General features: G+C 28.7%; 1 protein-coding gene across 1 annotated transcript; it reads left to right on the top strand.

Moving 5' to 3' along the window:
* Positions 1-1,354: 1,354 nt before the first annotated feature.
* LOC129318743 (wax ester synthase/diacylglycerol acyltransferase 4-like) lies at positions 1,355-4,904 on the top strand. Its single transcript, XM_054963714.1, has 5 exons — positions 1,355-1,602; positions 1,996-2,562; positions 2,715-3,068; positions 4,327-4,464; positions 4,578-4,904. The coding sequence occupies exons 1-5, from the start codon at positions 1,399-1,401 to the stop codon at positions 4,737-4,739; spliced, it is 1,425 nt and encodes a 474-aa protein (XP_054819689.1). The 5' UTR covers positions 1,355-1,398; the 3' UTR covers positions 4,740-4,904.
* The last annotated feature ends 19,380 nt before the right edge of the window (positions 4,905-24,284 follow it).

The raw sequence follows: 24,284 nt of genomic DNA on the forward strand, positions 1-24,284 counted from the left end.
TAATAATTTTTTTTCAAGTTTATCCTTTGTATATTTATTGTCATTTGAACTCCTAAACAATAATTTATTTTAATCATTAATTACAAAGAAAGGTAAAATTGAAAAGTTACATATTTCTTAAAATTTTAATTTTGGCTAAAGTATAATTTTAATCCTCTAACTTTATATAAAATTTATATTTGATCCCTTAATTTTATAAACTATCTTTTCAGTCATAAAATCCTAACACCATTAGTTTTAAATAATTTTTTTTGTATCGATCATTATTATTGTAAAAAATTAAATTTAATATGTCAACATTTGAGAATATTTTATCAATATTTAAAAATTTAATATAAAAAATTTTGTGATTAAATTAAGGTGTTAGAATTAAATGACTTAAAAATACTTTATAAAACTAAAGGATCAAAATGAAATTTTGTATAAAGTTAATGGGTTAAAGGTATATTTTAGCCTTTTAATCTTATAATTATCATTTCTTACAACCACGAAATTTGTTAACTTCATCTTATATTAAAAATTGGAGGGAGTATAAGTTATCTTCTAGAGGAATTTTGTGATGCTAAATATAAATTCGAGCATGAATAATTGCTTTATTTCAAATATACAATTCTTCTTAATTTCCAATAATTAAAGAGATACAGAACGTTTATTTTTAAAATTTATGATATTTATCAAGGTAAAAATAAAAATCAAAGCAATTTTAGTTTTAAACAATTTCAATAATATATATAATTAACTTTTCTTGATTCATGTGAACATGGTTATATTATATTATATTATAAAGCCACACAAATTAAGGACAAAGCAATAACACAGTAACAGAAGGAGTAAAATATAAAGAACAGATGTTAAAAAGGTTAAAAAAAAAAAACACTACTTGTGTACTCATGACCCATTGACCCGTCCGAATTAGTTACGACTGTGAAGAAGTGAACCGATTTTTTTTTTAATTATACACATTTAAAAAGAGAGAGAGAAGCAAACGAACAAGGATTGCCCCAACCTCCCACAGTTTACTTCTATCCTTGAAAATAATTAAAATTTGAACATAAATAACTAAATAGTTCATGATGTGCGATGCACATGAGTAGTGAAAGTCTCAGATTATTGAAGCGCGCCTTGTAGAGTAATGTATAGTCATCGCCAAATACAGGCCAGTGATTCCATCTGAAAATCAATGAGCATGTGTATTGAGAATTACAGATGAACAAGAAGCCACCACAAGTTGCCTGCCATGTGTCTATGGAGCGTTTCCTGTCATATTTCTTCTGTCCTCTTCCTCATTTTCATTATTCCATGTAACTATATATGTCAGCATCTGATCGATCTCCTCAGGTGCCCATACCTTCAGAGTGCTTTTGGAGCCCCGCAATAACTTAAAATAATCTCGCTAATATGACCGATCAACAGTGGAGCATGACGAATCAGTACCAAGAAGAAGTGCCAGTGAGTCCTGTGGGACAATACTTCAACAGCTCAGCGCTTTGCATTTACATTATTGGCGTTTTAGAGTTCCAAGTTCCTTTGGATGAATCTCAAGCAATTCCTCTCCTCCAACGTCTCTTCCTTCCCATCAACCCTCGCTTCTCCTCCATCATGGTCGCCCTCCTTCTCCTTCTCCCTTTGCTTCTTTCTCTCTTATTTATACATTTATGTCTAATTTACATTATTCTTCATTTATTTTTAAGTTTCACAAAATTACGCTTCATATGATACATAAACATTAGAAGCTGAAGAATTGTGCCACTTGTACTGCTGTCCAACAGAGTCTATCATCACAAACATAACTATAAAAATGTCAGATATATATAGTAGCCTGACATGTACTGGAGAGCGAAAGCATCTAAGAGTTGCATCACTACTTACAAGTACTTTTAGGTTCCTCACTTAAATCACCAACCGCATAACAACTTTCAGTATTTGTTTGCATTTCATTTTTAGTGTACGTAACATATAATTTACAGGCAATATAATGATATCCTTTGAGAGCAGGTTGAAGACAGAAGTGGGGACAAACGATGGAAGAAAGTTGACGTAAACTTGAAAGATCATATCAACATTCCCTTATTTCCTGAATTCAATTCAGTGAAATCATATGATAAGTATTTCGCTGATTACTTGTCGAGAATAGCATTAGAGAAGCTTCCAGAAAAAAGACCATTATGGGAAATTCACATCGTGAATTATCCTACAAGCAATGCGGCAAGTAGCCTCATATTCAAACTCCACCATGCCCTTGGAGATGGATACTCTCTCATGGGCGCTCTTCTTTCTTGTCTTCAGAGAGCCGATGATCCCTCTCTTTCTTTGTCTTTCCCTTCCGTGAAACCATCAAAATCTGTCAATAAAAGCTTCTTCAGCAAATTCTCTACAATCCTGTCGCTAGCCTACAATACCATAGAAGATTTCTGGTGGGGCATAATGAAGAGTAGTGTCACCGAAGATGATGAGACGCCAATCAGATCTGGATTCAAAGGAATGGAAACTCGCCCGGTCACCATATCAACCACTGAATTCTCACTTGAGCAAATCAAACTCATCAAGTCTAGGCTTGGAGTGGTAAGCTCTCATTCTCGCTTAGAGTCCCACCCAGTGGAATAAACACACTTGTTGATTTGTTTTTTTTTTTTTATACAGTTTTTGACTTTTCAACGACTTACAATTCTATTGGTTTTCCTACACTTATCTTTTTTGCTTTCATTTAAATACAGACAATAAACGATGTAATCACAGGAATTTTCTTTTGCGGGATTCGATTGTATATGCAAGAAATTAATAATGAATCAAGGGTTGCAAACTGCACTGCGTTAGTACTTTTGAATACAAGAGATGTTGAAGGTTACCAGTCGGTGGATGACATGCTTAATGCTAAGGCCAGAGGGCCATGGGGGAATCACATATCGTTTTTGCATGTTCCAGTTCCGAAGTTAGAAAATGGAAGAATTTCAAATCCACTCGAATTTGTTTGGGAAGCACATAGTATAATCAAGAGGAAGAAACAATCTTTGGTTGTTCCCCTCACTGGGATGCTTCTGGATATAGAGAGAAAAATAAAAGGCCACGAGGTACGTGTGTAGACATATCTATCTGGTTAAATTAAATAGTGTGTCCCTTAGTTAGATGACTAGCAGTTGCAACTTCAATGGAAAATACAAATCTTAAAATATCACAAAACATCACTTTTCTTAGAAACCAAAGTAGCACAATATTAAGAGCTTAATGTCACGGGCTGAAAGTCTGGCGCAGCATACAGCGCCCGTGCGACGTCTCGAAAACCCCATAATCCCTGAGACAAACCTTATCACATACCGATCACACTGGTTTCGCCCTGCCATGAGCTCATCAGGGAGGCGGTACTAGCCCCCGACCAGTTGTGCACTTAGCCCGAAGACTAAAGCAGAACGCACCCAATGCCAATGTCGCCCCCTTTAACCATATTGTGCGAGGCTAACCAGTGGATCGTTCATTACATTGGTCTTTACACGGTCACGAAGATATCATTCGTGACATTCTCCCACACCCAATCTAGTATGCCCTCGTGCTAGGGGAGAAAGACTCTGCCCAAAGATCGCACGTATAATACTGCCACACACACGTCAGCTCACTGCTGAATGGCCACCCGAGTCCTGCACTCTTCGGACCCACTTGCACCCGCGAGCCATCAGGAGTGGAGTCGACCACGGCCAACCTTCCCGCCCGAGTCCCTATTTTTAGACCCATCTACACCACGCAGGCCTTCTGGAGCGGTGTCGAAATCGACTAGTCACAATGTGAGACTCCACAGGCACACAGCAATAAAGTACATCCCCCTCTAATACTACTCTGTCACGGGCTGAGAGTCTGGTGCAGCACACGGCGCCCGTGCGGCGTCGTGAAGACCCCATAATCTCCGAGACAAGCCTACTATATACGGATCACACTAGTTTCACCCTGCCATGGGCTCATCAGGGAGGCGGCACTAGCCCCCGACCAGTTGTGCACTTAGCCCGAAAACTAAAGCAGAACGCACCCAATGCCAATGTCACCCCCTTTACCCATATTGTGCGAGGCTAACCAGCGGATCGTTTATTACATTAGTCTTTACACGGTCACGAAGATATCATTCGTGACATTAAGCCCAAAATAAGAACCAATTTCAAAAGACTAGTCTTTAAATGAGAGAGCCCTTCAAACTTTTAAGAGAAAAGTAAATTCAAAGGGAAAATTCATTCCAAGAGACTAAACAATTAGATGAAGTCTCTTAAACTTATAAACCACACTTTCTTTGTGAAGCTTCTCGATCATTGAAATGGTGTTTGTTTGGTGCATGTGGTGTCGTTGCAGGCAGTGGCTAAACGCATTCATGGGACACTGTCAAGATCAAGTATGGTAATTACAAACTTGATTGGACCATCACAACCAATGTCTTTGGCCAATTATCCTGTGAAAGGCTTGTATTTCACACTGGCTGGAGGTCCTGAGGTATTTCATTTTTCCATTAAATTTCTGGCAATCAAAGAGTTAGTAAATTACCGATCTAAAAGAAAGAGTAAGTTTGACAGAGCTAACAACACTGAGAATTTTATGGGTGACAGAGCCTTGTGATATCAATAATAAGCTACATGGGAGTGCTAAGAGTGACGCTCAAGACAGAAAAGCATTTCATAAACGAAGACAAGCTGAGTTCCTGCCTCAAAACTGCCCTTGAGATGATACTCAAGGCAGCTATGGAGATTCCCCAGCAGACCAGAAGTTAGAAGCTCCTGCTGAAATTCATCAGCCTCTCCTATTTAAGCCATAAGTTCTCAGATTTATGCATTTTATTTATTATTTGTAGCATGTCTTCATGTTATCATTATTTTCTACCGTGGGCTGTTCTCACTGCTTGGCAAAACAAATCTCTAGTTCTGTGTGTTCGATAATATGCTCTCTGAATTTTGTTGTCTGCCTCAACCAGAGGCAGAATAGGACAGGAAGGGTGGGGACAAATTTCAATAAAATTTTGTAAATAGTAATATTTAAATTATAAAATAGTAAAATATTAAGATTTTAATAAGATATTGTGAAAATAAGTATAATATTTTTAATTACTCACTAGTAACGCAATGGTAATTTGATTATTATTCAATAACTAGTTAATGGTTAAAATGATATTTTAGTCTTTTACATTAATTATTAGAAATATATAATATTGATCTATTAGAATTTATTCGTAATTTTGAAAAAATAATCAGTATTAATTTTTTACAAGGTACTTATTTATAATTTTTTGATATCTAATCTATAATTAATAAACTTGTAGTGGAAAGGCAACATTTGCATCGCCCTTAATTTTAGATTGCTCAACAATGTGCATGGAAATTTTTTTTTTTTATTAATGCCTGGAAAATGTTCAGTGACATAATTAAACTTTAACCCTACTTTATATTATGGACCAAAAAATTTCTAGAAAACCTCTTATAAAAATCACCTAATGTTGCGGCTAAGACAGGCAGAGTTTAAAAATAAATAAATAAAAAAGGTTAAGTAGAACGCCCAACTGAACCGGTGGATTATATGGAGGGGGACAAATCTAACCTGCTTCTATAGAGGCTTGATATATAAACTAAAATATTTAATTAGACCCATGATTATATAAGTGTGCTTTCAAGTAATAAAAAGTAGGGAAAATTATGTATAAATTCTAAATAAGCGATTTATTTATAAAAAAAATTCTTGCAAATATGTAAAAATACAATCAAGTTCCTTCAAATCACCTCATTTAATTTGTCATGATGCTGGTAAAAAAAAAAAATTGTCATGAATGTGTAAAAATCGCACTGCCCAACTTCGGACATGCTATATTGTAAATAACAAAATTTTGGTTGTAAATTATGATTTGTGAACTGTAAATTCGTGAAAACTAGTTAAAAACATAAGCCTACAATGACATCTTTCTCTCATATTTGCAACTAGTTCTCACAAATTTACAACTGGAATATTGTAATTTACAAATTGAAAGTAAAATCTCGTAATTTCTAATTGGATATGTCTAAAGCTAGGGAAGTGTAATATTTTCACACACACGTGCCGTATCTTCACAAATTTGTAAAACTTATTTATAAATATGGTTTTTATCTAGGAACTATACATAATTTTCAATCCCTGAAGAGTAAGGGTTTGTTTGTTTTCTGTTTTTAAAAATTACTTTTTGTTTTCAAAAATAGAAAAATTTAAAATTTTGTTTAAATAAGTGTTTTTCATTTAATTATTTTTAAAATTATTTTCATTTTTTGTTGTTAAAATCAAAAAAATAGAAACAACTTTAGGTTGTTTTCATTTTAATTTTTCTTATTTTTATAATATATTATATTTGATTATTAGAAATTATACTTACCTTGATTAATTTTTATTATTAGTCATTATCATTAACTGCTTATAACTATCACTATCAGTCTATTTTAAATTTTCAAATTATTTTCTAATTGACATAACTAAACAGATTTTTATTTTATTTTGTTTTAAAAATAATTTCAAAAACTGTACTACAAAATCATTTTTAAAAATAAAAAATGAGAATAGAAACTAAACGAGCTCTAAGAGCACCAATAACCTAGTTGAGTGTCAATTCATCATTGTTAACTAATTTATATTTTTAAAAAAATTATTTAAAATATGTTTTTTTGAAAAAATTTTATATTTTTTTCAATCATGCTCTTAAGTGTAATAAATATAATATTTAATTATTCAAAACACTTTCATTAATTACTTAATAATGTAAGAGTGTGATTGGAATATATATATATATATATATATAACACCTACCCAAGCAAATTTTCTAGAACGCTATCTATATTGTGGTCCTAAGGGAGTATACCCTGTTAAAAGTACATAATTAATAGTAAATAATTTATAAATATTTCTTTTTTATTGTAGTTATTGATGGGCTGTTTGGTTTGTAACAGCAGCTGTTTTAGAGATGCGCTCATTTATTGATTGGGTTTTGTTTTGATGTTGTGATTTTTTTTTTTGAGAGAATTATGTTAAAATTTCACACAAAAAATTTAATTATTATAATATCTATTAATAACTGAATTAAGGTTTTTCAGTTCAGTTGTTAATAAATTTTGTGATAATTAATTTTTTATTATGAGACTTGTATATAATTGTTTCATTTTTTTTGTTCATCTTTACTTTTGTTTTCATTTTTTTTTTTGGGTTTTGTTTTTGTTGTGCTGTTGTTAGTTTTCTCCTTATCCAAACAACCTTTGTTTGATATTAAATGGTATCACTTTATCTACTAATGAAATTAGATCTAGTAGAAGGAATTAATCTCTTATAACATGATGAACTAAGATTTAAATTCTTTTTTGATAGAAATACTCACATTAGCGTCTAACCATGCTTTAACTTCAATGATCATAAAAGGATGGTGCTCATCACCACTGATGAAATATGGATAATTCAAATTTAAAGTGTTTAATTTATATTTTTATCTGATATTTATTAATATAAAAATTATAATTTTTTGATGAATTTACGTATCACTACTAGGAACATACTTAAAATTTGGATGATTCAAATATAATATTAATAATTTTTATAATAGATTAACTATCTAGATTTATTTTATATGGTCTAGATTTAAAAATTTTAACTTACATCTTTTTTGAGAAATATTTTTTAAAAAAAATTCCAGGCAAGATATTATCTTTATTTTTAATCTTATATTTTTCAAAATAAAATTTATAATTAAATGTAGACAATCAAAAGCACATGTCAATAGTTAATTTATAAGTTTTATAAAAAATTAATATTAAATTCATCATTTAAATTGAATATGTATTGTGGATGGTGAACATATTTATTAAAAAATTTATTTTAATAATTATAAAGTTAAAATAAGAATATAAATTAATATATTTATATCCGAACTGTTCAAAACCGGATTTTTGTGCAATTCCCCAAAAAAAAAAATGGTGCACAACCTGATAAACACGTAGTTCTGCGCAATTTGACAAATGAGTGAATGAATCATCAACGGTATCCTTTCTCATTCCAAAATCTAAACATGTGGATTTTAACTACTTTCCCTCTTCTTCTTTTAATATATATTCTCTCTAGTTTGATATAATATATTCTCTTATTATTGTTTTAAGGTATTTCTAATTACCTTATCACAATTAAGGAATGATAATTAAGTTTTTAATTTTTTCTAAAGATATAATATACTTTCAATTTTGCTTATATTTAAATAATGAGTTTAAACAGAATTAATATTAGAAAATAATAATTAATACCACATCAAGTACTTTATACTAAGACCAATTAATTCTTCTAAAAGGCTTCTTATAATATAGGGACCGGAGGGATTAAGTTATCTTTTTTAAAAAAAAATTATAGTTTTAGATATAAATTATTTTGTAAGAGTATGTGTATTAATTAATTTATTTTAAATATGTTATTCTTCTCAATTTTTAATCAGGAGATAAAACATATTTGTTTTTAAAATTTATGATAATAATTGCATATAAAAATGGAAATCAAAGCCATTTTTAAACAATTTCAATTATATGAATAACTTTTTTAATTCTTGTGAATTAGTTATAGGTGACTTATAATAAAGATAGAAGAGAGTATATTAAAAATAATAATGAGATTTAATTGATCTGTAAAAATATACTTTTTTGGGTCCTGCCGTCAGGGATTTGGAAATTGCATCCATATCAAATTCGACATGTAAATTCGCCCCTTTATAATGGGTATTTTATTTTAAAAAAAATGTTTTATTTACACGGTGACTGGCGTTGAATATCGAACCATGTCATTGGCCCATATTTATCCATCCTTATAAATGTGGAGTAGTAAATTAATATAAGCCATTTTTCCTACCAAAAAAAATAATATAAGCCATTTTTTATTATTATATTAAAAAAATAAGATATTTTTATGTATTTTAAGACATAATTAATAAAAAAAATTTATATCTTTGAATATAAATTAATAATTATTTTAATTGAGATATCATATATTTATATAAAGTAAAGGTAAATATAAAAAAATGTATAATTTTAAATTTTATTAACCAAATTATTAAAAATATGAATTAATTAAAAGAAAATTATAACACTGAAAGTATGTATTTTTTAACATACTCTTCTAATTTTATTTATAAGTCACTTTTAATATATTTTATTAAAATTACTCAATTTTACCTTTATTTAATATATATTTTAATAATATACTTTTCTTTTGATAAATTAGCCCACTGGCCCAAAAAATATTGTGTTCAAAAAATAGAGATCAAATTTAAAAAATTTAAGAATATGATGAATTTATATTGATATACAAAAAATTTTATTATTAATATATAAATGGTGTATCATTGAAAATTTAAAAATTCACAAGAGGTTTGTCATTGATATATAGTGGTATATTATTGATAAACATAATAAACTGATCATAATATACAATACTCCCTCTATTAAAAAATATAAGATATTTTTTGAGAAATTAGATGTTCACAAATATAAAGTATTTTTATTTTTTCGAAGTATAATCATTATTTTTTTAAGTGCTCATATTAATAATTATTTTATATTTATTATAAGATGTTTAATAAAAATAAATATAAAAAATAATTAAAAATAAAAAATATTTTATTAAAAATGAGATTTAATTAAAAATATTTTATATTTTTAAATAAAAAAATATACTAAATATAATTTATAAATAGAATAAAAATTTCAATGTATGCATGCATTTAAGGCGGCAGTTGATTCAAAAGAATTACTAGTGTCTGTGTGTCACTGTGTCTCTCGGTAGCTGGCTCGCTGCTTGTCAAGTATCATGGCTTTGCTCATCTTGTCAGGTTCAGTCACTTTCGAAGAGAAGCAGACTCGGACCAGAGTTTAGCTGGTGGGAGGCACCCTGATCATTTCATTAAATAAAAAAGATCTTGGCTCCCAAATTTAAAATTTTTATTTTATATTTATTAAAATAATAATTTATAAATTTTTTAAAATAAATATTATTCATTATACTTTTGACAATGGAGATTTTTTTAATTAAAGAGAGAGATTTAATTTAAATAGTCTAATATAATAGTAAATATTTTTATAAATTAACTGTTTAGATTTATAATTTAAAATTTTTATATTGTAATTTTTTAAAATTTTTTTGAAAATTTTCAATCAAAAATTTATCTTTATTTTAATATGATATTTATTAAAATAAAAAATTATAAAAAACTTAATATTAAATATGGACTATCGATGGTACATTTGCCTAGGTAATTTATAAAAGTTATAAATATTTATAATATTAAATCTAACAATTCAAATTAAATATATTTAAGATAGATGCTAACCAGGGTTTATTAAAAAGTTTTATATATTTTTATTTATTTAAGATATATAATTGTAAATTAAAATTTTAAATTTAGATCATCTAAATTTAAGATCAACAGTTCTGATTTTTTTCTATTCAGTGAAACACTGATAGGCTCCTTTAAGTTGCTTTGCGCTGAAGCTAGACCCATTGGGCAATAACTTCTGGTCGTGATTGATCACATGAAACTGTGCACGTAGTGGATTTATGGACCGCAAATTTAATGAGCTACATGGTTTAAAAACGGCCCAATTAAGTTGATAATCGGTTTAATTAAAAGAACATCACAATTAGTCCAAATTTAAAAATGAGGGAATTGACATTTATTTGAAAAGGAGGAGTTGGAGGTAGTTTTCACAGTTGACTAGTTGAGGATGAAAAGGAACTCTAACGCTCCTCTCTAACTTCTTCCCTCTCCAATCCAAAATGTGATTATGATACATTTGTATGATACAGGGATCAGTTTTCACAGTAATTTTGATACAAACCGCCACTTAAATGTTACGAGACAAAGAGAACAAACTTGGATATTCTCACATACAGGTTGCTGCAGATAGGAACAATAAGTTGATAATTTATTTTAAAGTAAAATATAGAGAAGATCCATATACCATTCGTGTTGTGACGCTATTTCATTCCGCTTCCCTCAGTTTTCCCTTGATTCTCCGCTAGTGCATTAACTACGAAACGTCCTATTGAAACGTGACGTGACCACGATGAGGACCAAAGTGTAAAATCAAAAATGGATACGAAACTCTTGCAATTGGAGATACAGAGAATGTTATGAAAAGTAATCCTTCAATTTTTAATTAAGTTATAACTTAATTTTTTAATTTTTAATTTATTTATAACTTAATCTTTTAATTTTTAACTCATTTGTCAATTAATTTCTTAACTTTTTTTTATATTAACTTAGATCCCATGTCAAAGAGTAAAAGGAGGATATTTTAAAGTAAGATATGAACATTTTTTTATCCATCTTATTTGATAAGGATAATTTTTTAAAAAATATTTGAAAAATAAAGATCAAATTATAAGTGAGTCAAAAGTTGATAGATTGAGTGATAGCGAGTTATAGTTAAGCGATTAAGTCATAGTGAGTCATAATTGAGGGATTGAGTAACAATGAGTTAAAAGTTAAAAGATTAAAAGATTAATTTTTCCAAGAATGTTTAATACATTTATACAAACATGTTCATCACCCAATACTTCCATCTCGTGTTTCATTGAAAAATAAAATAAAATTTAATTTTTATTCTGTGTCCTATCCCATTTAGTTTGGGATCAAGATTGGGACTAGACAAGATTAAGACAGAGACATCTTGATAAAATAGATGAATTAACATAAAATAAAAAATTGCGTAAAACATATATTAAATTATTTAATACAAGACAAAACAACATAAATATGTAAATTTAATTATTGAATTACAATTTAAAGTGAAAGAACATAATCATTTTAATCACAATTTAAAATCAAATATACAACAACCACAAATGATGACAACAATAACAACATAATGATTTAATTACACAACTTAAGTGAGTAGATGACTATATTAAAAAAAAAGATAAACAAAAAGCATATATTATCACACTACTTAAATAAATAAAGCATTAAATATTAATAATAAATAATAATATATTCAAGACAGGACCTCGATGGTGATTCCAAGTCTCATCACATTCCGAACATAATTTCGTCCTATCTTGCAAAGTCCTGTCCCGACATGATTTGAATAAAATTGGATAGACTAGGATAGAGACAAGCATAAACACCCCGACGTATATATCCTGACTAGTGTTGATTCATAAAGTTACCAACAAATATTTTAGTCATAAATTAAAAATTATGTTTAAAATTTAAATATTTTATTTATAATTAAAATTTTTGAATTTATAATTATTTAAATTAATATTTGAAACTATTTTTGTAATATCAAGAATTTAATTATCATTAATTTCTTTTTAAGGTTTTAGTGTCATTTTCCCCCTTCTATTAAATTTGTCAGGAATAAAATTTAACATAAATGTTTATACAATTCCAAAAGCCAGGAAGCCAAGGAGAGAGAAAGGAATGGAAAATTTTCAATCCAGACTTTTTAATCAAACATAATGAAAAAAGAGAGCCCCTTGAATATTAAAATTTCATTGCAAATCAAAGATAGTGAAATAAAATTAAAATGCAAACTAAAATTATCTCGTTGTCCCTATTAACTTAAACCTATAAAAAGACATTTGTAAATTCTTCATACTGAAGTTTTCATTTCTCATGCTAAAGTGATTAATTTTTCTACTAAAGTTATTTATGCGCATAGCTTTTTAACTTGATTTTATTCTTAGCATCATTATTATGTAAAAATAGTTGCAAATGCCCCTCACAGAAGTTGTTCATTTCTCATACTATTTCCTATCGAAGTTGTTTATATGTGTAGCTTCACTTAAATTTATTCTTAATGCTATTTCATGGTAAAAAGAGTTACAAATTTTCCATGCTATATTTGTTCATTACGCATACTGAAATGGTCATTTTTTTATAGGAGTTGTTTATGCGCATAGCTTTAATAGATTTTATTTTTATGCTATTTTCATGGTAAAAGAGTTGCAAATTTTTCATGCTATAGTTGTTCATTACCTATACTGAAGTGGTCATTTTTTCTATAGGAGTTGTTTGTGTACATAACTTCAGTTGATTTTTTTAGTGCTTTTTTTATGGTAAAAAGAATTGCAAATTCCCCACACTATAATTATTCATTTCCCATAATGACGTGGTTTTCTGCGGGAGTTGTTTGTGCGCATAATTTCATTTGATTTTATTGTTAATATTGTTATCATGATAAAAAGAGTTGCAAAATTCACATACCATAGATATTCATTTTTCATACTGAAGTGGTTAATTCTCCTACAATAATGTTTGTGTATAGAGCTTCACTTGATTTTGTTTTTGGTACTGTTATCATGGTAAAAATAGTTTCACATTTCCTATACTAAAATTATTTATTTATATACTGAAGTGTTTAAATTTTGTGTAGGATTTATTTGTGAGCATAGCTTTTTCACTTGATTTTACTCTTAGTGTTATCGTCATGGTAAAAATAATAGTAAATTTTTATATTAAAGTGGTTAGTTTTCCTCCAATTCCTCAATGTTGGCGTCGAGGATTTTAGAGGATATAAGTGTTATTATAACAAAGCTCAAACTCATTTTTGCCATTCCATTAAAACTCGTTGCTCTTCACACACACTCACATTTACCTTCTCCACTCATTGAGCAAACCATAAATGAGAGAGTAAAGGAAGCTCCATACTTTGCCACTGTTACAATTGCTTTTCTCTCTCTAAAGGGGACTCAAATCCCTTCACATAAGCTTAGTGGTGGGCTCTATGTCTCACGCCCACCTAAGTAGCCCAAGGAGCGATAGCCTACAATGGCGTCACGTGCCATCCCCTATACCGGCGGCGATATTAATAAGTTGGATGAGCTAGAGAAAATGTTTGATATTCCACTCGCTAATCCATCTTTGAATGCTTCATCTTCGTCTAAATCCTTTCACGATAATTCAAAAGAGGGTTAATTTTATCATTCCTTCAACATTTTAATTTCATTTCACTATGTAAGACCCTCATGTAAAAAGAATGTCTCTTAAATTATTAGCATGAAAATCTTTCATGATTAAATATTGAGATTTTCCAGATATAAACAAACGGGGTCTAGGGCATTCAACACCCAAACTATCCTCACACAATAAGTCAAATAATGTAACAAATTATTTGAAAAAAAAATTGATTTATATAAGAGCTTAACCCATACTTCAACTACTATTTAATTTAAATCCTTGAGATGGAACGAAATTGCATAAATAAATTAAAAGCATAATTCCAATTGCTTAATGTTGTGTTTGAATGGGTGGCTATGAATTGAGAATTTGAATGTGAAATATCACATTTGAAGTTTATAGATTCTAAATCCTTTGTTTGGATTAGATATATATATATATATATATTTTAAATTATAATATTAAAATTATTTATTTGAATTTTAAGTAAAATTTTAAATTTTATGTTTAAATTTAAAAGTAATTTAGACGACGTCGGTGTCTGGTTCTAGTCAACGTCAATAGGGCTTAGTCAATGTCAGTGGTCGATCCTGCTAATAGAGGTTTAGTCACATTTGACATCAAAGTTTGGTCTTAGTCAACGATAGCAATCCAGTCTTGGGTGGCAGCAGTGAACAGGCCTCAGACAATAGTGACAAGTGAGCCTTGAACAATGCTGATGAATTAGCACGAGATGACAACTGCAAACCAAGAGTTGTGGATTAGTCTTGGATAATGACACTAGACAATTCTTAGTTAATAGCAACATTTGGTGTTGGGTGATAAAGGCGAAAGGATCATAGATGGTGATCACATATTGATCTCAAGTGGCAATGGTAGCTTAACACTAGATGATGATAATGGACTGATACTAGATGGTGGTGGTGGCGAAGCGACACCAAGTAGCAGCGAATGGTGATTAAAGGTGAATTGAAATTTGAAATTCTTAGTTTGTAAAATAAATTTGAAATTACAAAGGCATTATACTCAAATATAGATTTGGATTTAAACCTAAATCCATAAATTCCTATAGATCCAAATGATGAATTTAGCTCAAATCTAAATTTATATGTATCCAAATATAACATAAAAGTTATTCAAATCCAAGTCATATTAAAATACTCTTAGATTGTGGCAAGATAATAACAAACAAATGACATGTGCCAAACCACCAAATGAAGCCTACAAGCTCAATTATCTGGCGCCTTGTCACTTGAAAAAATGTAAGAGGTAACATATGAGATTAATTGTCTCAATAACATATCGGAATTCTAAATATACTAGCAAACCAATTTAAAATCTTATTTCACATTATTTATTTACATACATGATATCTTTGGCAACATTAGCTCACAAATAAGTTCATAACCAAGGGAAATATTGTTTTCACGGAACAAAAATATATTAGAAAAATCATACAAATATGTGATGCCATCCTTGACCCTCCTTTCTACCTCCCATTCGCATTATCCTGCTAGTCGGAGTTTAGCTTGAAGATACATCTAACCAAAAGTGCATTGCTTGCAAAACTAAACTTCTCTCTTTAAAAAGGAGGTGCCTAATGTCCTACAATCCCAAAGCAAAGGAAAGGGCCCTGACAAGAAATACCAATCATTGGATCCTTAGTGATAACTTATCATGTGGCTAAAATAATAATAAATCTCCAATACATCCACTACAAATATATCCTTCCTTATACTTTCTATAGATGCATCACATTCAAACAGTTCCAAATACACAAGCATGCTTGAAAAGTTTAAATCATATTTTTCAATTTCTTAAGCAATTAAGCATGCTTGATAAAATTAAACTATCATAAGAAATTATTTCTATAATTCAATCATCATTCAACAAAAACTATCATGCTTGAAAAGAATAAAGTAATTATATATTTTTAAATATCGTACAAGCATGCTAAATAGTTCAAAATGTATATTTCTAGTCCAAAATCAATCAAACAAGCCCTTGCGGGGCACAATATTTTCATAATAATTTATATGTGTCTAATAGTATAAAATAAATTTTCCAGTATAAAAAGAATAACTATTATTACCTCTTCTTGATGCTAAAATTATGCATTTCAAAACATTCAAAAAACCACCAATACAAACACTAGTTTATAAAAATTAATAATAATAAATATAATTATTTAATAAGTCTCAATAATTTATTTTTATCCAAAAGTTAACTCTAACTGTTCCCAATGTTCCCATTTAATCTCTAAATAATTTTATTCTTTAAATTAATTTCTATAAATTTTGTCCATTTTTTAACTCTATAAATTTAATAAAAACTCCTTATATTCAAATTTCCAAAAAGACTCAAATTCTACCTCCAAAGTTTATCATCCAATTTCCCAATTTCATATGTTCAACTCTAATCCTTACATTCAACTTATTTATGAGTAAATTTAATCTTTAGAGAAATTTTTCTAACCGATTGGATCACAAAAATCAGTATTTATTCATCTTAACTCTTTTAGAACATTAACAACCACTCGAGTTTTCAAAATTAATGATTTGGGCAAAACTATTACATATAGACTCTTAAACTAATTTTTTTAGCTCTTTTAACAATCCAATAATTAATTGGGGACACCTAGAAATTTAAAAAATATCTATCTCTAAATTTCTTTCTCTAATCAAAACCCAAAAACATCAAAAAAGAAAGTGAGAGTGGGAGCTAGAAGACTTACCAAATTTTTAAAGCCTCAAAATTAACCCAAAAACATCAAATGCTTATTTAATCCCACCTAATTTTATATCTTTTTTCTCCCTAAAAATTATGTCTTTAATATCTTTTTAAATAAGTTATCTTTACTCGAATTAGTTACACGGTGAATTCCAAATACAATGGACTCTCATCCACATATTACTTAAATCTTAAAAAAAAATTAAAAGTTAAAACGTTACACACTGTCCTTAATTTGCAATAAAATTTCAGACTTTAAAAAAATTTTTCTTTCTCATTGTATTTGACCAAGGAATTTAAATTGATATTCTCTCGAAAGGAATCAGGGGGAATGGGAACAACAATCTTTTGCTCTTGTCTCGTAATTTTTCTAATCCCAGTGCCCTTCAATAAGGCTAGGCAACACCGCAACAGGCTGGATGGATCGGAGCAGATTCTCTCCTGCTTCCTCCTCTTGTTCTTTGTGACGGCAAGATTTTTCAAAATTTAAGATGGGAGCAGGAGGATGGTTCTGCTCCCGTTTGGATTGGGTTAAATCTTACCTTGTCAAGCAATATTTTTTGATATTTTTTATGTAATCTATATTGTTTTTATAATTATTTAGTAATAGTATTTTTAAAAATTATAAATTAATTTTTAACTTAATATTATATAAAAATAATAGATAATTTTAAGTATATAAAATATAACAAATGCTAAAATTTTATTTAAAAATTACACATTAAATTTTAGAAGTTGATAAAGTTATTTTATCATAGGAGAGCTGAGCGTGCATTTTTTTTTAACACCAGAGATATAGTATTCTTGATTTCAAAAATAAAAAAAATGGTAATTTAGTTCATAAATATTTTATCTCTCTTTTCTCTTTCAAAAAATTCCAAATTGAAGGAGAGTTGCTCCTCTTTATTACTTCTCTAATTCTATTTATAGGATAGAAAAAAAGATAATATTTATTTTAATTTTATTTATACAACACATCAATGATCACTTGGTCCATGTTAATAATTTTGTCCCTATTAAATGTTGAAAAGTTTATTAAATGCTAGAGTGTTTTATTAAAAAAGTGACAATAAAATTTCTCTAAATTATATAAATGATGATATAATCCCTCAAAATAACATAATTTTATTAAAATCTTTAGAAACCTCTTTGTCAATCAATTTAAATTAAAAATATCATTTTACCCTTATTCACATGTTATAATTTTTTGTTCAATTCTTGTTATTCTTGAAATAAAACTTGTAATTTTTTAAATAAAAGTTGTGAATAGGATTTATTATTTTGAGAACTTATTTTTCAATAATAAAAATTACACTTAAAAAATTATAATTTTTTGTTCAACTTTTACAAGTTATAAAATAAAATTTATTATTTCTTAAGCAAAAATTATTATTGAGACTTGTTTTTCAATAATAAAAATTATATTTGAAAAATTATAATTTTTTATTTAACTCTTTTAATTTATAAAATAAAAATTGTAATTATTTAAATAAAAGTTATGATTGTAACTTGTTATTTTTAGCAATGGTGAAATAATTTTTTTATTTTAAAATTTATTGACACAGATGTTTCTAGAAACTTCATTGTTATAACATTTTGAAGGATTAAATTTTTATTTATATAATTTAGAGAGATTTTTTTATTATTTTTTCTATTTTATTTTTAAAGTATATGCATATTTAATAGATGTCAAGTTAAAAACTTATTGAATTTTTTAGAAAGTTAATGAGATTTTAGGCTTTCATTGATTTTGTTGAAAATAACTTACAAATAAAACCAAAAGAAGTAAATATCAATCAAACTCCTCTCTCCTACCAAATTTTACAAGCAAACATAATCCTGAGAAAATCATAACATAAAGACTTTCTAATATTGCGAATAACTAATCAGGATCACGAAATTATAAAATTGAGCTTAGGACCATGGGCCTTTTTTGTAGTTTTAAAAATAATAATTTGACTAAAATAATAACATGATTTTGTAACTCCTTAAACTAAATTTCAAACCCCAGTTAAAGTGATTTCAATGTTACCAAATTTTAAGTTGGCCATTGCATGTTTGGAAGTAAGAATATTTTCAACTTAAATAAAGTTATTTCATAATTCCCTTCAACTAAATTTTGAATGCAATTGAAGTGAATTTAGCATTAACAAATTTTAAGTTGGTGAATTGCAAGTATGAAGTAAAACCTTTTCCAACTCAAATAAAGTAATTTCATAACTCCTTTCAACTCAATTTTTAACCCAATTAAAAGGATTTTAACACTAAGAAATTTTAAGTTAGTTATTTACAAGTGTAGTGATCAATTTTATAAGTCTAGGACTAAAAAAATTTCCAACTCAAATAAAGTGATTTTTATAACTCTCTTCAATTAAATTTTCAACCCATTTATAGTGATTCCACTAGCACTAACGAATTTTAAGATGGCCAATTGCAAGATCTACGAGTAAAATTGTTTTTAACATAACTCAATTAAAATGATTCCATATCTCCTTTCAACTAAAATTCTAACCCAATTAAAAGTGATTTGCACCAAATTTAAGTTGAGATTTCAAAAAGAGGCGTTTTGGTCAAAATATTATTTTTAAAACTACAAAAAGTACTATTGTCTTAAAATGTAATTTCATAATTTCATGGTTCTGATTAATTATTTGCAATTCAAAGTCCTAATAATTTGTAATTTTCTCTATAATATTTAACATAGGTTATGCTTAAAAATATTCTTTTTGATGCTACAAATTCAAATCTCAATATGATCCAATTTCTTTTAGTATGGAAGTAGAAAACTACATTTTTTTTCTTTTATACTTATAATTTAAACAAAACTAAATCAAATCCAACTAGCCATGAAGGTCATAATAATTGTTCAAGCCTTTAGAGATAAGTTATTTTTATCATCTTCGTCAATACGAATGTAAAAAAAATACAAAGAATAAAAGTATTTAAAATTTTAAATATGTTTTATGTAACACATTCAAAAAATAATGTTATATCATCATTTTCTCTATTTCATGAATGATAACTTTAAAAATAATATTACTTAAAAATCATATTATGACTTATAAATAAAACTAAATGAACCTTTTAAAATATTATTTATAAATGAGGTTGGAGGGAGTATCTTTTATATAAGAGATATTGTAAAATTTTCACATCAAAACACATTGTCACATCAATCATATGGCGTTGCATAAAAATTTCAAATTTATGTAAGCCCAAAATATCATTTTCTTTCCCATGAGGCTGTCCACCGTTCATCTTGGGTATTCATCAATTGAATCTATATTTAATTTAAAAATTTTAATTTAATATTAAAATTTTTATACATTAACTATCTAAATTTATTTTGCATAGTCAAATTTTAAAATTTTTAACTTGTAATTTTTTTAAAAATAATTTTATATTTTTATTAAATTTAGATTGTGCAAAGTACAATTGAGTAGTCAAAATATAAAATTATAAAAATTATAATATTAAATTAAATTGTGTAGAGTATGTCTAGATAGTCAATATATAAAAATTATAAAAAAAATTAATATTAAATTAAACGTTTCAAATTAAATCAAGACCCAATTAATGATAAAAAGATTTATTAATTTTTTTTATAATTTTTATAAAATTTTTATTTTAATAAATATAAAATATAAATATAAAATAATTCTAACTCTGGACTATCACATCACCCTACTGCTCATCAGGGTGATGAGCACCCAAGATTAACCTGGCTGTCCTCATGTGCTCATGCTTCAGAGTTTATAAGTGCTTTTGCAACCCCACAATTCAGTTGGATGGCGAAAATGGCAGAAAAGTGAAAGGATGGCGAGGAAGCAGTATCAAGAACTCAGTGCTTTTGCACTTATATTAATATTGGCGCTTAGAGTTCCAAAGTTCCTCTGGATGAATCTCAACCCATATCTCTCCTCAATGAACACATCATGGTCTTGCTCCTTTTCTCTGTCTCTGATCTCTCCCTCTTGCACGTAAAAAATTGTTTACGTTTTATTACTAAAACATATACTTAACCAGCAACAATATTCTTCGAGAGCAGGTTGAAGACAAAAGAGGGAAGAAACAATGGAAGAAAGTGGTAGTCGACTTGAAAGATCACATTAACATCCCCATGTTCCCTGAATGCGAACTGATATATAAGTATGTGACAAGTATTTTGCTGATTACATGTCCGAAATAGCACCAGAGAAGCTTCCAGAAAGCAGGCCATTACCAGAAATAATTCACATCGTCAATTACACTGCAAGCAACGCACCAAGAAGCCTTGTATTCAAACTCCATCATGCTCTCTGAGATGGTTATTCTCTCATGGGGCGCTCTTCTTTCTTGTTGCCTGAGAGCCGATAATCCCTCTCTTCCCTTGTCTTTTCCTTTCCTCACACCTTCAAAATCCGACAACATAGGATTCTTCAACAGGTTTTCTTTGGTCATGTCGTCAGCCTAGCTACAATGCTTTAGCTGATTTTTTGGGGGAGCACATTGAAGAGCAGTGTCGTTTTGAAGATGACGTAAACACCAATCACGTCTAGAATAGAGGGTACTGAAATTCCTTCAATCACTGTATCAACCTTGGAAATCTCCCTTGACCAAATCAAACTCATCAAGTCCAAGCTTGGAGTGGTAATAAAAAGTTTTCTGCTTCTGATCAACTTATGTTACATTTATTTATTTGCGAAGCACACGATATAATCGAGAGGAAGAAACAATCTTTGGCCGTCCTACTTCCGGGAAGCTGCTTGATATTTAGAGAAAATGTCAAGGCTATGAGGTTTGTATAGGTAAATCTAATTAAATTATGTAGGGACCACTTAGGTCACATTTACATATAAGCATGTAACAAATCATCTTTTTCTTTATAAAAATAAAAAAGAAATGTTTTGTTTTACTATGCATCAAATATATACTGATTAGCGATGATAAGGCATAAGCATTAATTGCTTGTTGCAGTCAGTGGCTAAACACATCTACGGGACGCTGTCAAAATCGAGTGCGGCAATTTCAAACATGATCGGACCATCACAGCAAGGTATCTTTGGCAAACCATGGTGTTAGGCATGTATTACGCAGTGGCTGGTGTTTCTCAGGTATTTTATTTATTCCTCTCTGTTGAGAATATTGATGAAGAGAATATTAACAATAAAGTTGATGAAAACCTTGTATTAATCAACAACAATGATTACAGAACATTCCTTTAATTGAAGGATTACAAAACTAATCAACCCAAAATCGGCAATGAACAATCCCCATTTAGGGACTAACCATAAAATTAATAACTTTCTTAACATTCTTCTTAAGATTGGATACAACCCTCTTAACCTCTAATGAAATGTGACGTCCTTCATATAAATTTTATGCTCATCAACAATTAAGTGATCAATACTAACCACTCTAACTAATCCAGCATTCCCCTCAAGTTGACACCACTGCTCAAGGTGCTCAACTTGCCAACACAAAATATAAGGGTGGATTGAAAAGTAAACCAAGCAATTTTAACTTGCTAAAACAACTTGAACATGATTTCAAATCTCAATCATAGTCATTGGATTTCACCCATATTTAAAAATTATCAAAATATATTTTTCTTAAAAAATTCAAAATAATTCTTACTATCAAAGTACTCCTCACAAATGTTTTCTCCGAAAATTTGAGATTTCATACTTTTTAAATATTGTATAACAAAAAATTTTACGGTCATTAATTAAATTGAACGGTTGTTATCATGACGCATGAGATACTAATTGAGTGAGAGATCTAAATCCAAGAATATTTTTTTATAATAATATATTAATTTACTGTTAGCTAGCATGTTTGATGGACTGATCAGCTTAATTAAATATCTGATGCTGTCGTCACAGGAAAATTGTCGTCTCCAAGGCCAAAACATGCCAATATGAATTTCTGAATGAATACCCTAATTGATAATTTTAAATTTATTTTTTACGTTGCTAATGCCACTAATTAAGTTTTATGGGTTGCAGAGCCTTCAGATGGGAATAATGAGCTACATGGGCGTTCTGAGAGTGGCACAGCAGAGTGCAGACAACAAAATATTTCATAGATGAACGAAAACTGGAATACTGCATCAAAAGTGCCTCTGAGATTATACTCATGCATTCTTATAAAATGGGGTGGATGGGGTATTATGCATGTATTAGGCCTTGATCTTCATGTTTTCCTTTCCTTACTCTTCTATCCACAGATAATAATTAATTGTTCCACCTTGATGGATTCTGCAATAATCTGAAGGCTGTACATGATTTGTTTTTTTTTTAGGTGTACTGCTCTTCTTAGTTGAATTTCTAATTAAGCAAGTTAACAAAATTTCAAAGATTTGTGCTTTCTTTCACGTCCATGTTTTCTTTAATTTTTCTGCACAAAACTTCATTAAAAGACCGCGCGTATGAGTTTCTTTTGTAAAATCAAATATTAACTGATCCATCAAAGGTAAATAGCGTTCAAAACTATATGATCGTTTTAACTAACTTCCAATGTCCGAGAAAACTACTTCTGATTAATTCCGAGCGAGTACGAAGAAAGATGGCTGATGATATGCAATGTTCTCTTAGTATGGATGCTGTGGAAGATATTACCAGCTGATATGTACGTGAATTTCGCAAGGATAATATTGAATCATGGCTGTGCAACATCCTTTGATTCAGAAGAATGGATATTTCTTGGAAAGTGGGAATCAGCATTATATGCTGGAAATTATGGGAAGCACGTAACCATTGGATTTTTGCTGGTGAACAATATTCTGGGGATACTTTTCTTGTAAATATTAGAATTCTAGTTGACCATACTCTTAAAGTCTTTCCAACTTTTAAGTCTTTGATATAATTGGCTTTTGCCATTTTGTTCCTGTACATTTTTAATCAATGAATTCCCCCTTTCCACTCAAAAAATGTCCAAGAAAACTATTAATATCACTAAAAATTACCTAATCACAAATAAATATGAAAATCTCATTAATTTTAAATATTTATTAAGAGCATCTTTTTTTTAAATTTTATTAATTTTCCATAAATATGAAAATCTCATTAATTTTAAATATTTATTAAGTGCATTTTTTTAAAAAAACTTCATTAAATTCATAAAAATCAAAATACTTTATATTTAAATTTAAAAAATATATATATGTCTCAAAAAGTGCCGTGTCGCATAGCAAAGCCAATTAATGCCTCAAACGCTATTTGGGGGATGCCACTATTTGTTGAATGCCTTGTCTACTACAAAAACGGCAAAACGTACCTTTGAATTAGGACGTGACATAGTGCGAATTAAATGCATACAATCATACGGCCGCCAGTATGGATATGTAAAATCCAAATGGGATGCGCATGTCACTCGCATATTAACTTGTAAGCTAAGACTAAAAATATGAGTATAAAGCTACTAAAAGTCATGAAAAATAAGGAAATGAAAATAAAATTTCTTTAAATTATGTAAGTGATATTTTAATTTCTCAAAATGCCATAATTCTATTAAAATTTTTAAAGACTTTTTTGTCATTAAAAAATTAATATAAATGATCAAATTACCATTAATTCAAATATCAATTAACATTTATAAATTTTATTTTAAGATTCACAACTTTTATTTTTTAAATCATAAGAATTCAATAGCAATTCATAAGTTTGCA

This window comes from Prosopis cineraria, unplaced genomic scaffold (genome assembly GCF_029017545.1).
Source record: "Prosopis cineraria cultivar Desert tree isolate PC_DT_omini unplaced genomic scaffold, ASM2901754v1 PC1, whole genome shotgun sequence".
Lineage (NCBI taxonomy): Eukaryota > Viridiplantae > Streptophyta > Magnoliopsida > Fabales > Fabaceae > Prosopis > Prosopis cineraria.